Source organism: Lissotriton vulgaris, chromosome 7, assembly GCF_964263255.1.
Source record: "Lissotriton vulgaris chromosome 7, aLisVul1.2, whole genome shotgun sequence".
Lineage (NCBI taxonomy): Eukaryota > Metazoa > Chordata > Amphibia > Caudata > Salamandridae > Lissotriton > Lissotriton vulgaris.
This window is the reverse complement of record NC_141695.1, coordinates 372,092,727-372,106,857: the sequence shown is the minus strand read 5'-3', so window position 1 is coordinate 372,106,857 and position 14,131 is coordinate 372,092,727. Positions and strand designations below refer to the sequence as shown.

The 14,131-nt window shown below is 47.4% G+C and overlaps 1 protein-coding gene across 1 annotated transcript in view; it reads right to left on the bottom strand.

Moving 5' to 3' along the window:
• Nucleotides 1–13,772, bottom strand: part of HSPBP1 (HSPA (Hsp70) binding protein 1) — a 409,565-nt gene extending 395,793 nt beyond the window's left edge. Inside the window, exon 1 of the mRNA XM_086930301.1 lies at nt 13,754–13,772. Coding sequence (XP_086786427.1) covers nt 13,754–13,764 — 11 coding nt within the window. The 5' untranslated portion in view covers nt 13,765–13,772. The remainder of the gene's footprint in view (nt 1–13,753) is intronic.
• Between the last annotated feature and the right edge of the window lie 359 nt (nt 13,773–14,131).

Below are 14,131 nucleotides of genomic sequence, written 5' to 3'. Positions count from 1 at the left end.
GCTTCTCGTCCGGGTCCGACGTGCAGTCCTCGGATTACGTCTGCTTCTCGTCCGGGTCCGAAGTGCAGTCCTTGGGTATCGTCTGCTTCTCGTCCGGGTCCGGAGTGCAGTCCTCGGGTATCGTCTGCTTCTCGTCCGGGTCCGAAGTGCAGTCCTTGGGTATCGTCTGCTTCTCATCCGGGTCCGGAGTGCAGTCCTCAGGTATCGTCTGCTTCTCGTCCGGGTCCGAAGTGCAGTCCTCGGGTATCGTCTGCTTCTCGTCCTGGTCCGATGTGTAGTCCGGCGTGCAATCTTCCTTCATCTCCCGGTGCAACACACACCTGTGCCTTGTCTTGGGCGGCTTTTAGCGGGCTTGAGTGGGCGTAACCAACGTCCTGTTCTATGTCCAACTCCGCCCAGTTAAAGTAACAGGATTCCGCATCGTCCTCTGGTTCTGAGTCGTACGGTTCTTCGCTGCACCGCCATGTCCCAGAATGCTGTTCAAAGAGAGGTGAAACAGGTAAGTCTGAAAAGCCATATTCCCCGACCCCGTCACACTATCATAGGGGAGTTATCAGGATCTGTATCAGCTAGCGGGGTCATGTGTTTGACAAAAAGTTGGTAAATCTGTTTAATGATTCCCCCGCTGCCCAAGACTACGGGCCACCTCAAAGACCTACGATTATTTGATTCTATAGGTTCAGGTGATGGTTTGGGATCTTTGCTATCCCTAATATTAGATGAGGCAAAGAGTAAATTCTGAGCAGTCAAGGAAAGTGGAAAGTGATCACTTTCTATACGCTTATCCACCATTATGTCCACCAGCGTTGGCCATAAGGCCAAGGAGACTAAAATATAGTCTAGGTGGCTTGAACAGCCCCCTCTAGTGAACGTTGGCTGACTAGGACATTCAGAGGGCAAGTGTCCGTTACATGCACGTAATCCATATTCCAGTGTCATACTTATCCTATCCTTCTCACATCTCCTACACTTTGTCCCTCCTTCTCTCCACTACCCGGTTTCACTCAGCCATTCTTCCCTCTGCAGCCAGCTTGTCCGGCCCCCTTCCTTCAGCTCTCCTGACGTTTCTTCTCTTCACCTCCTTCCTCGTCTCCCCCCCTTCCATTCCGGCCCCTTACCTTCGTAGCCACTTCCTACGACCCTCCCTATCCCTACACCCAATAACTCTATCCCTCCCTCATCCTTGTATACTACGTCCACCATCCGTCCTTGGCGCCCCACCCCCCTCCCTACGACCCCCTCGTCCCTCCTTCACCCCATCTCTTTTTGCTCGCCATCCCCCATTCACAGCATAATCTGAAAAAGTGTGGGCAGAAGGTGAGGTGGGGAGCAAGAAGGGGGAAGGAAGGGAGAGAATCGGGTGCTAGAAAAGTTTACGCTATATAAAACTGCATTAAGTAAAATAAATACTTGAACCCATTCAAAGCATTATCTGAAAAAGTGTGGGCAGAAGGTGAGGTGGGGAGCTAGAAGGGGGAAGGAAGGGAGAGAATCGGGTGCTAGAAAAACTCGAGGAAGATTACTTCATATCATTTTTTACACCTTGTTTTATTTTATTTTAATTGTAATGGATCTTTGTGTAGAGTGCAGAGTGAGTGTGTAGAGTGCAGAGTAGTGAGTGCAGAGTGCAGAGTAGTGAGTGCAGAGTAGTGAGTGCAGAGTGCAGAGTAGTGAGTGTGCAGAGTAGTGAGTGCACAGTAGTGAGTGTGCAGACTAGTGAGTGCAGAGTGCAGAGTGCAGAGTGCAGAGTAGAGAGTGCAGAGTAGGGAGTGCAGAGTAGGGAGTGCAGAGTAGGGAGTGCAGAGAAGGGAGTGCAGAGTGACTAGGGAGTGCAGAGTGACTAGGGAGTGCAGAGTGACTAGGAAGTGCAGAATGACTAGGGAGTGCAGAGTGACTAGGGAGTGCTAGGGAGTGCTAGAGAGTGCAGAGTGACTAGGGAGTGCTAGGGACTGCATAGTGACTAGGGAGTGCTAGGGAGTGACTAGGGAGTGCTAGGGACTGCAGAGAGACTAGGGAGTGCTAGGGGCTGCATAGTGACTAGGGAGTGCTAGGGAGTGCAGAGTGACTGTAGAGTGACTGCTAGTGAGTGCTAGGGAGTGCTAGGGAGTGCAGAGTGACTACAGAATGCTAGGGAGTGCAGAGTGACTGCAGAGTGACTGCTAGGGAGTGCTAGGGAGTGCAGAGTGACTGCAGAATGCTAGGGAGTGCAGAGTGACTGCTGAGATTAAGCTAATGGCAATGTAAATGACAATGCCATTTATTTATCTGTTTTCAAAACCAACAGATAAATACAAATTTTGTCATTTACAATGCCAATAGCTCTAACTTTTCCAAAGGCGAAACCATTGCATTGTAAATGCTTGTTGTATTTAATTCTTATATAGTGCTACTCATTACAATGTTATGTCTCAGCGTGCTTCACATCACAGGCACACATTATAGAGATGCCAAAAAATATATATATCATAGTCCTCAGTGGTAAACATTATATAGTTCAAGTTCGGATATTTGTATAGCGCACTGCTCACCCAGAGGGTCTCAAGGCGCTTGGGGAAAGGGTTCATTATTTGTCGAATAGCCAGGTTTTAAGATCTTTTCTGAAGGAGATGTGGTTTTGAGTAAGGCGGAGGTGAGTGGGGAGTGAGTTCCAGGTCTTGGCGGCAAGGAAGGAGAAGGATCTGCCACCCATGGTGGATTTTCGGATGCGCGGGACAGCGGCAAGGGCTTGATTGGACGATCTTAGTTGGCGGGTGGGTTTGTAGAAGGACAGGCGAGTGTTGAGGCATTCGGGTCCTAGATTGTAGAGGGCCTTGTGTGCATGGGTGAGAAGGCGGAATGTAATTCTTTTGTTGACGGGAAGCCAGTGGAGGTCTTTAAGGTGTCCGGTGATGTGATCTTGGCGAGGGATGTCTAATATGAGTCTCGCTGAAGCGTTTTGGATGTGTTGGAGTTTTTTCTGTAATTTTGCTGTGATTCCGGCATATAGTGTGTTACCATAATCCAGTCGACTCGTGACCAGAGCGTGGGTGACAGTCTTTCTTGTCTCAAGGGGGATCCAACGGAAGATCTTTTTGAGAATGCGAAGTACGTTGAAGCAAGAGGATGAGACTGCGTTGGCTTGTCTGGACATCGAGAGAGAGGAGTCTAGGATGAAGCCAAGGTTACGTGCATGGTCTGTGGGTCTGGGTGCTGTGCCCAGAGCGGAAGGCCACCAAGAGTCGTCCCAAGCAGCGGGGGAAGGTCCTAGGATGAGCACCTCCGTTTTGTCTGAGTTGAGTTTTAGGCGGCTATGTTTCATCCATTCGGCAACTTCTTTCATGCCTTCGTGAAGATTGGTTTTGGCGGTGTTGGGGTCTTTGGTGAAGGAAAGGATTAACTGGGTGTCGTCGGCGTAAGAGATGGTGTTAAGGTTGTGTTGACGCGCGATGGAGGCAAGTGGACTCATGTAAACGTTGAAGAGGGTGGGGCTGAGTGAGGATCCTTGTGGTACGCCACAGATGACTTCAGTGGCCTCAGAGTTGAATGGGGGAAGTCGGACTCTTTGAGTTCTCCCAGCGAGGAATGAGGTGATCCAGTCCAAGGCTTTTCCTTGTATTCCGATGTTGCTGAGGGTTTGTATAAGGGTGCTGTGGCAGACTGTGTCGAAAGCGGCGGAGAGGTCGAGTAGAATGAGGGCAACAGTTTCACCTTTGTCCAGTAGAGTTCGGATGTCGTCAGTAGCTGCAATGAGGGCAGTTTCGGTGCTGTGTTTGGCTCGAAACCCAGATTGAGATGGATCAAGGGAGTTGTTGGATTCAAGGAAGGCGGCGAGCTGGCTGTTGACGGCTTTCTCAATGACTTTGGCCGGGAATGGGAGGAGGGATATGGGTCGGTGGTTTTTAAGTTCAGAGGGGTCTGCTGTGGGTTTCTTCAAAAGGGCGCTGAGTTCGTCGTGTTTCCAGCTTTCTGGAAAGGTGGCAGAGTTGAACGAGCAGTTGATGACATCACGGAGATGGGGTGCGATGATGGAGTCCGCTTTGTTGAAGATGTGGTGGGGGCAGGGGTCGGTTGGCGAGCCAGAGTGGATTGAGTTCATTAGGCGGATGGTGTCTTCAGTGCTGATTGGGTTCCAGGCGCTAAGGTTGTTAGTTGGCGGAGTAGGATCTGAGGGGGGTGGGGAGGGTTGAACGCTGGGAGTGTTCTCGAAGCTGTTGTGGATGTCGGCAATTTTGTTGTAGAAGAAGGAGGATAACGCATCGCAGAGGTCTTGGGAGGGAGTGATGTCGTTGGATGCTGCGGTGGGGTTGGTGAATTCTTTGACGATGTTGAAAAGTTCCTTGCTGTTGTGAGTGTTGTTGTCGAGACGATCCTTGAATGGTGATTTCTTGGCGGATCGAATCAGTTGGTGGTGTTTGCGGGTGGCTGCCTTGAGGGTGGACATGTTGTCTGTGGTCGGGTTTTTTCTCCATGTTTTCTCCAGGGTGCGGCATAGCTTCTTGGATTTTTTAAGGTCGTCATTGAACCAGGGAGCCTTTTTGCTGGTTGATTTGGTCTGGCGCTTTTCCAGGGGTGCTAATTCGTCAGCACTGTGGGTGATCCATTGCTTGAGATTGGTGGCCGCTTGGTTTGGGTCCAATGAGAGGGTGGGAGGGTTTTGGTTGAGTGATGTGAGGAGTTGCTCGGAAGTGATTTTGTTCCAGTTTCTCCGAGGAATAGGATGTGGGCGGTTGTGGGTCAGGGAGGTAGCTGAAGTGAACACAGCTGTGGTCCGTCCAGTGGAGGGATGTGGTGCGATCAAAGGAGATGTGCTTGCTGGAGGTGAAGATAGGGTCGAGCGTGTGTCCGGCTATATGGGTGGGGGTGTCAACAAGTTGTTTGAGTCTGAGATTGGCCAGGTTGCCCAAAAGGGTGGTGGTGTTGCTGTCGTGTTTGTTTTTAAAGGTGGTAGTTGAAGTCTCCTAAAAGAATGTAGTTCTCGGAGGCGATGGCATGTGGGCTGACGAAGTCTGTGATGTCATCTCTGAATTGAGTGCGGGTGCCTGGAGGCCTGTAGATGAGGGTGCCTCTAAGTGTGGTCCTATGGTCGGTGTGGATCTGAAAGTGCAGATGTTCGGCGGTTGTAAAATTATCATCGGAGCTGGTCGTGATTTTGATGGTGTTCTTATGGATGATGGCGATGCCGCCTCCTGTTTGGTTGGTGCGGTCTTTACGGGTAATCTTTGGGAGCAACATAAAGTCTGTTTTTAAAGCGTATGGCAGTGGTTTGGGTTTTCTGTACTAATATGACCTGAATACTACAGAAAGAAACCCTTTTACCAATCTTAGAATAACGACAGATGGAAAAAAAAACAATAAGGTTAATTATTATTATTATCCCTTGAAAAGTGCAGGGCACATAACGATCTCTGCAGCAGGTGCCTTAATCCCGTAAAACATTTTAAAATGCAACCTCTTTGTGAGCAATTAAGTATGCCAGAACAGATGTACTGTTACGTTTGTCCTTTCTGCCAATTTGTTTGCAGCAGAGTTTAAAAAAATAAAAATATATGAGTTGACTGTCAGAGGCTGCTTTTCATGACTCTGCCCCTCTTGACTCCACCCCCTTTCTACTGCCATCCCTTGACCCCCCAATTTATAGGTTCCTGGTGAAAAAAACTTACTTCCAGTACTGTGCATCACCCATTCATGATTCCATCTAGGAACTCTAAAAGGGATGACAACACAGGAGGCGGCTCAGCAGTTATTGGCAGCCAATCTCATGAAGGGCGAAAGGTCACTGTGTGTCTGCTTGTAGGTGCAGATGGAGAAGCATACATCAGAAACATCCTGAGGACATGGGCCAATTCATTACAGGGTACCCTGCTCAATTGGATCTGTCTTTGAGACAATCTCATTTACAGATTTCTCCAGCTTTGGCTGCAAGTAAGGCCAGTGGATATCATCACATGCTTTCTCCACATCTAGAGAGAGAAAGACATTGGGAGGCAACCTACCACAAATCCCGGTCAGTCAATTATGAAATTGTCACAAGTTTAGTTGGGTGGATCTACCCGGCACAAAGCCAGACTGATGCCCATGGAGCAGTACGGCTATGACTTTGATCAATCTAGCCGCCAGTATTGTGGCCAACACCCTAGCCTCCACATCCAGGAGTGAAATTGGGCGATACAAGTCACAGCTGGTCCTGGACTTGCCCTCCTTATAAATTGCTCTTATAGTTGTGCATTGGAAGTCTGGAGGCAGAGCCCCTTTATCTCTTGCCTCATGAAACATGTTCAGAAGATGTGGTCCCAATACACCAGCGTAATGTTTGAAGAATTCAGCCGGGAGGCCATTGGGCCCAGGGGTGTTTCTGAGTTGGAGCTTCATAATGGCCGCCTGAACCTCAGAGAAGGCCATGCCCCCTCAAGGTCCACGCAGTACTCTCCATAAAGTATTGGGGTAGCTATTGCATCAAGGAAGTCCCGGATCTGAACAACCCGTCACAGCGCACATGATGCTAAGAACTCCACATAATATTGTGCAAACTCCTCCACTATTTGAGTGTGAATAGTACAGACCTCCTCCGTGGAGGCTGTGAGGGCTTCCACCGAGTGAGCCTCAACCTCTCTCCTACTGAGCCACACCAATAGCTTACCCGCCTTATCACCAGTATCATATAGATGGTTTCAGGTGGCCAGTTAGCTTCGCTGTGTCTCCCCATGAGCTAAGTCCCTATACTCTGTTTGTATCACTGGAAGGTGGAGGAGAATATGCAAAGTAGGGTAACTCTGATATGTCACTTCTAGGGTACGCAGTTGATCCTACAGCTCCTCAATCTGTTCCACCTCTCGCCTTCTCGTGTGCAAAAGGATGTTCTATGCGTGGTCCCAAAGAACTGCTTTATATGCCTCCCGGAGCATCAGGGAGGACTGAACTGAGTCTACGTTTTCGGACTAGTACAATTCTGTGTCGATTCCTATTTTAACACACTAGGTCAGTGTCCCTCAAGTCCCAGGCATTTCATTTCCAACCCGCAGACCCCAATCGCCTGATCAGCCCTATAATTACCCAAGGAGGTGGATGGGGTGATAAACCTCGTACCAGATATTCCATCCTGGTTACCACCCCCAACTCTCCCACTGGTGCAAAGACATAATACAGTTGAGAAAAAAACCCAGTGCACCCTGAACAATTAGGAATAACCCATAGATATGAATGACTGTGCTGCTAGAGGTCAGGGAGCCTTAGTGTATCTGGAAAGTGGGCTCAACCCATGTTTAAGCAATCTGAAATGGAGGGGTCTTATGTATCAAAACTGCTACTCTCCTGGATCCAAAAATAAAGCCTGCATGTACCAAGGTGGTGGTCGGGCCTAGGCCTACATATATATTGGGTCACTAATCCCCTATTAACTCTGTTTCCCAGGCCATTGACATTCCAGGCAGCAAAGCATCACTCGGGACATATCCAGTGCCATAGATATGAGAAGCTGCCTTGGTATATGGTGTACACTTATGTAAGTGGGCACCTTGCACCAATCCAGACAAGCCTTATGCTTATTTTAGTGGTCTCAGACAACCTTAGAAAGCTCTCTAAGTGATAGCTGTGCAGAGCAGCCTTCAGGCTTAGTCCAGAAGAAGTGTAAAGCAGCTTGTTTTAACAGAACATAATCTTATAAGTATAGATTAAGTGAAAAAGAACCACACAGTGTATTTATAAACATATGTATTTATTATATATCACTCTCTAACACATACAGGTATCTCCTAGCCGGAGGTGCAATAAATGTACACAATACTTTTCAATAGTAACAGGTAAGTAGCTCTTAATACACAGTGCTCCCCAGGAAGAGACCAAACCATATAGCAAATAAGTGGAATGCGATCCACGATTTGAGTGAAGACTGCACCCAGAAGACGTAGAAGTGCCAGGGATGCAAGGAACCACCCAAGGTAAGTAACCAGGAACCGTGTGCAGAGTGGGAGTGCAGAGTGGGAACACAACCATGAGCTCAATGCAAGTCAATTGGTAAGTCGCAGTTGCAATTTTAAAGAAGAAGGACCCTTCCCAGCGGACTCTGAAGAAACCCTGTGGAAGACAGAAGGTTGGAGAGCCACCCCACCCGTGCATACCTTAGGAACCATGGTACCTGCCCCAGAGAAGCTGGGTGCATAGGTGTGAAGTAACATCGGAAACCGCTCTCAAACCCAATGGAGGACCTCAGAAAGATGCCGCTGCTGGAGAAGGTGAAAGTGTCTGGTGGAACCTAAAGGTGGATTCAAGATGTGAAGAGCCTGGAAGCAGAGGGCACAACTCTATGCCACTCAAGTGTGACCAGGAGGCATGGAAGACGCATGCCTACCGATGTCAGGTGTTGAAGGGAAGCTGACGGTGACCTTTAAACTGCAGCTTTGTGGTCCAGGCGATGCTAAAGATGACCAGGAGTTGGATCCTGCCTTTCCTACGTCGGATGTCAGAAATTGAGGATGCGGTGTCCGGCGGGAGTACCAACAAGCCTTCGAAACATCAACCAGGGTGGAAGCTTAGGATGGTGTAATGTCGGAACAAGTAAGGTCCAGGAGACTCACCCCAAGCAGTGGAGTCAGGGTAATCCCATAGCACTTAGGGGAGCCCAAAGAATATGAAGATGACACTCAAGAGAACCCACAGGCTGGAGGCACTGGAGTTGCAAGAGGACCCTGAGCAGCTCACTAAAGATGCAAGCCCACGATACAAGAAGAGGCAGTGAGGATGAAGATCTTGGTAACTGGAGATGCTTGAGGTTGGGGCTACTTGGAGCCCGAAGATCTTGGTGGAACACATGAATAAATATCTACGAAAACTAAGAACACAGGGCTCATCTTCCACCCAAGACCAATTGCTCCTAATTTCCAAAGCCAGAAAAGACCTTAAAAGAGAGATCATGGTGGCCAAGAAAGTATTCCAGGAACACCTCTGGGCGAAACTTCATTACTCTTGCAAACAAAGAGACTCCAAGCTCTTCTGGGAATCCCCAACCAGTTAACAAATGGCAGGAACCGACACCATAACTCGGACATTATGGAGGAAACATGGAGAGCCCACATTGAATCACTATATAATGAAATGTTCCCCCCAGGCATCATTGATTGCGGCTTCCAACCAAGTAACGGACTACTGCTAGAGACCTAGTAAAAAAAGACTCCCCCTCTGATTCAGACTTTCTTCCGCAGATCCTCAAAGAACAAGTCTTAAAAACAATAAAGAAATTAAGATCCGAGGGTGCCCCTGGGCCTAATGGCCTCCTTAACGCCTTGTTTTGGCACAACCCACCATTCAGGGTAGATCACTTGTCTCCTCTTTTTTCGGATTTTCTAACCTCTAACACTATCCCTGACTCTTTGGAGGGGAAGCATTCTAAGCCCAATATACAAATCGGGTTCTCGTTCCGATCCTTCAAATTACAGATTGATTGCGTAGTCGATGTGGAGGCTAAAATCTTTGCATCAAACCTGCTGGTAGATATAGAGGACTGGGCGGCGCAAACAAACCTTATTCCTCCTACGCAAACCGGATTTAGAGCCGGGATGGGCACAATGACAAACATTTCCGCTGTAACCCTCTTGGCCAATCAAGCCCTCCGCAAATCAAGGCCACTCTACGCATGTTTCAAAACACCTTTGACAAGGTTTCAAGAGCTACGCTATGGGCAAAAGTGCAGAACTGGAGGGTTCCCAGCTAAGTTGCTGGAGGCCATAATCAATCTTTAGTCCCAGACGTGGGTCCAAATCAGAAAAGGAGATGGGCTGTGCATGACTGAGAAGATCCACACATTCAACGGGCTAAAACAAGGGTGTGTGCTGGCACCGTGCCTCTTCAACATTTACACCGCTGATCTGGATGAGCACTTTCGGTCAATCCAATGTGACCCTCCGAAATTTTGCACACCCCCATACCCAGCCTTCAATATGCAGATGACATCGTCTTACTGGCGCAAACGCCAAATGGTTTGCAACGACGAATCACTGAACTTGGAGCTTATACCCCCTCGGTCCAACTAACCATCAATCACCAAAAATCGAAGGTGATGTGCTTTAACAAACACCATAAAGCAGATCATAAATTCACTTGGACTTTGGACAAGCGACCTTTGACCGAGGTGGATTCATATGAATACCTAGGCTTCCAAATTGATCGCAAACTTACCTTCAAGATTCATCTGTCCCAAGGTCGAACGAAATGCAAACAGCTGCAGTTTACCTTCAAAATCATGAAAAGCAAGCTTGCAGGCAGCTCCATTGGCCACCTACTAAAGGTTATAGCAGCAAAATTCCTGCCCTCCATCTCATATGGCACAGAAATCCTGAATGGCAAGGACGCTACAGGCTTGAACCTGGAACAATCAATTATTTAAAAAAAATACTGTTTGCAATACCCCGCCATATTCCGCAAGCCTAAATCCGACTTGAGTATGGTCTAAGAAACCAGATCCCTGACAGACAAGGTACACTAGTCAAGTACTATCGGAGGATGCGGGACGCAGAGGAAAACACACTCTCACACTTTTGTTGGGTAGAAATCTAAAAGCAAGCCAGCGTCAAAAATTCAATCTTCGAAGCTCTGAAGGCCTTGCTCTCAGCACTGAAGTTAGAGGAGGCATGGCTTACAGCTCCTACCTACTCCCGCTTTAAATCAATGGTCAACAAAGCCATAACACGTCATTCTTTATTTTAAGACAAAACTGCCCTAGAAAAAAACAAACACGCCTGGGCCGTGATACAGTCACACCGGAAGTTGCAACCTCAAACCTACTTGCTAGATCACTTTCCGCAACAGAAAAAACACTTTTTAACTCTATTAAGGCTTGGGTCATACCTATCAAGGGACCTAACCCCGGAATGGAAATACATATGGCAATCAAAGGAATGCGGCCTGTGCGGAGCTTGGGATGAGTCCTTACTGCACCTACTATACATGTGCCCTGCTTTAACAGAAACGCGCAAAACGGGCCTTCGGGAGATCTTCAGGAAGGAACAAATAAGAAATTGTAAAGCAGCAGTGATTCGCTGTGTTATGGGCTCATCCATCCCACTGTCCTGCAGAGCCATAAACCTTCTAAAAAATACGGCAAGAGAACTGGCCAATGCAGAACCCGTTAACCAACTCATACAGTGTTAGAACATGTGGCTCCGAAATCACCCGACAGCTTTGCTTACATGTTAATTTATTTTTTTTAAATACCGCCTTTTTATATCTTTTACAAAAATAATAAAAATGTATATCTTTGTAAGTTTTACTCATAGTAGTTTCTCACCCTTTTTTTGTTTTTTTAATGAAATCAAATAAAAGTATATTTGAAAAAAAAAATATTTGATCTTGGTGGAAGGAAGCCAACAAGCCTTTGCAAGTGCAAGTCAACACAGTGGACAGGGTTCGGATCCTGTGGCTCTGACAAGGGATACTGGACTCAAACTTGATGAGAGGACAGGGCAGGCCTCGAGGGATATAAAGAACCACCACCAGTGTTGCTGAGCCTTTCAGAGTCTGTGGGAGCTCAGGATCAGCAGAGCAGTCAGCTTAGTTGCGGTGCCTGCAGATGCAGGGAAGTGACTCCTTCACTTCAAGAGAGATTCCTTCAGGTGTCTTGAATGCCCACAGGCCTTGGAAGGTTCTTATATGGTGCGCAGGCATGGAAGTTGCAGCAGACAAACAGTGCGAAGAGATCAGGAGCAGCAGGAATCTTCCTGGTTGCAGCCTTGATATCCAGAGCGAAGTCCAGAGTGCCCAGACAGTTGAAAAAGAAGTAGTGCCGAAATTGTATCTTGTCCAAAAACGAATCTAGGGACCCACCCTCAGGAAAGCCCTTAAGAACCCTAAGGAAAGGGGTTGGACGATACAAGAGGCCCTCCCTAAAGAGGGGCTGGACAAGGGGGAGAATACTCCCCTGTCCTTTGTCCAGGTTCGGGCTAGAGTAGGAGCACAGCTCCCTGAACTGGTTTGGACTGGACTATACATGGAGGGCACCAAGAGTGCCCTGCAAGCAGACTATGTGGCGCTGACAAGAGCTCCCACTCTGACCCAATACACCAACTCCTGTCTGCGAGGTGGTCACACCTCCCTGTGACAGGATACCTATCGTTCTGCCTTCTCCTGTCAGAGCTTGGCTCAGCAGCATGGGGGCAGAAACGTGTCTCTGGCCGGCAGCAGCCCTGGCTGGCTGTCTGGGTCTGGGAGACTGGTACCAGGACCACTGAGGGCCTCCCAAAGGAGCTTTACGGTATATGGAATCATACCCCCACACTGCTTACGGTACCTACCCTCAGGCTGTTGGGAAGAAGTGTGCCTCACTGTCCTGGATTCAATAGGTGCACACACACTAACCATCCGAAGAGCCCAGGCATGCGGAGGGGGAAACTTCATCCACCCTGACCGCCAAAATCCATCCCCAAGGGCCACCAATCCTCCTTCAAATAAGGTGTGTCATGAAGCTCAGTCGCTGTGAGTCATATGGGGCAGCAGGTCTCTTCTGACCGTGCCCCAGCCGGACTCAACCAGTGTCTTCCACCAAATGATGCTTCACCAGGGGCAGCTTGCCCTGGAGGGACAAAGAAATGCTTGTAGGACTATACGTATGAGACTTGCCCGGTTCTGAGACCCGCTACGTACAGCACTTCTCATGAACAAGGTATGTGCACCTTGCAGTTGGCAGGGAAGAAGGAGGGGGAGATGGGATGAGTTCCCCAAGTCAAGAACAGTGGTCATCCCAGCGTTGGGGAACCATATGTGCAGGTCAAAGGAACTCACTGTTGGACCCAGGTCTCAGCAGCACCAGCATCCACCATCTCGAGGTGCTCAGGGATGCCTTCATACAGGCTTCATGTCGGCAATCGGGCAAAAAATGCAACTCGGGCTGAATTCAGGGTACGATAGGGCCCAGGGCTGCAGGATTATGAAAGAATAATAGAGGCCAGGACAGAGCTCTACAGGGCCACGTGCAACGTTCCATCTTGTCGGCCACCCCCCCATCAAAGGTAAACTATGAAGGTCAAGGAAACGGTCCATAATCAGATTACAATCACCTCCTAAAATGAGGTCGTTATCTGAGATAGGCATTAATTTCTGTGAGATCAAAGCCCAAAACTCTTTATCCAAGTGTGTAGGGGCATAAATATTAAAGACAGAGACAGGAATGTTGTTATGAAGCCTTTTTACAGTAATCCATCTCCCCATATCATCACATTGTTGAGAGATCAATTGAATATTCAAAGATTTCTTGCATAGAATAACAATGCCATTTATTTTACCAGATCCTGGGGAAGAAAAAAACTGCACCCACCCAACTTCTTGCAAGTTATTTTACTTCAGATTGGATTAAGTGAGTTTCTTGTAATAAGGCCACATCTGTATTTAACTAAGCTAAATGTGGTAAAATTCTTGGTCTTTTATTAGGGAAACCTAGCCCCCCAGAGATTCCAAGAAAGAATTCTTAAAGACATAAATAGCTATTTACAAGAATAGTTATTAAAAACAACTCTCAACAAAATAATAATAATTAATATAATTTCTAAACATACAATAGTAGAACTGAAATTGTCGTACAATTTTGTAATGGATAAAAGGTTGTCTGTTAGGAAAATAATATACCGAGCAATGTGATTTAAAGACTGGAAGAGACTCTGCAAATAAAGTTTCTGAATGTAAAAGATAAATGGCAGAAAAACAGAAAGAGGAAATTCTAAAATAAGATAGATAAAAAAGGCAGCACAACAAAGGAAGAAAAAACATAAACATCAATAAGACATACAAGACATACCTAATTGACATACAAAATTCAGGGGTGATGGATCTATAAGGTGAAGACTATATAATTGGGGTCCGCGTCGATCTGAGAAGGGGAAATGGCCAACCAGAAGTCAGCAAGGACATCAGCACAACACGGAAGAATACCTTAGCGGGGAGAAAGAAGACAATGAAGTTGCAGTTGTGTCATACAATAGTCATAGAGAAAGCATAAGGAAGGCAAGCTACAATAATACACATAGAACAGTGGCAGTACGACATTGTAGTAAGAAACTTAGAGGAACATTTTGAAGATAAAGATCTCGATGTATCCATGTGATCTTCTCTGCAAGAGTCTAAAACTTTCTGTAGCAAGTCAGGATCTTCATAAGTTGTGTCTTGTTCTTAAATG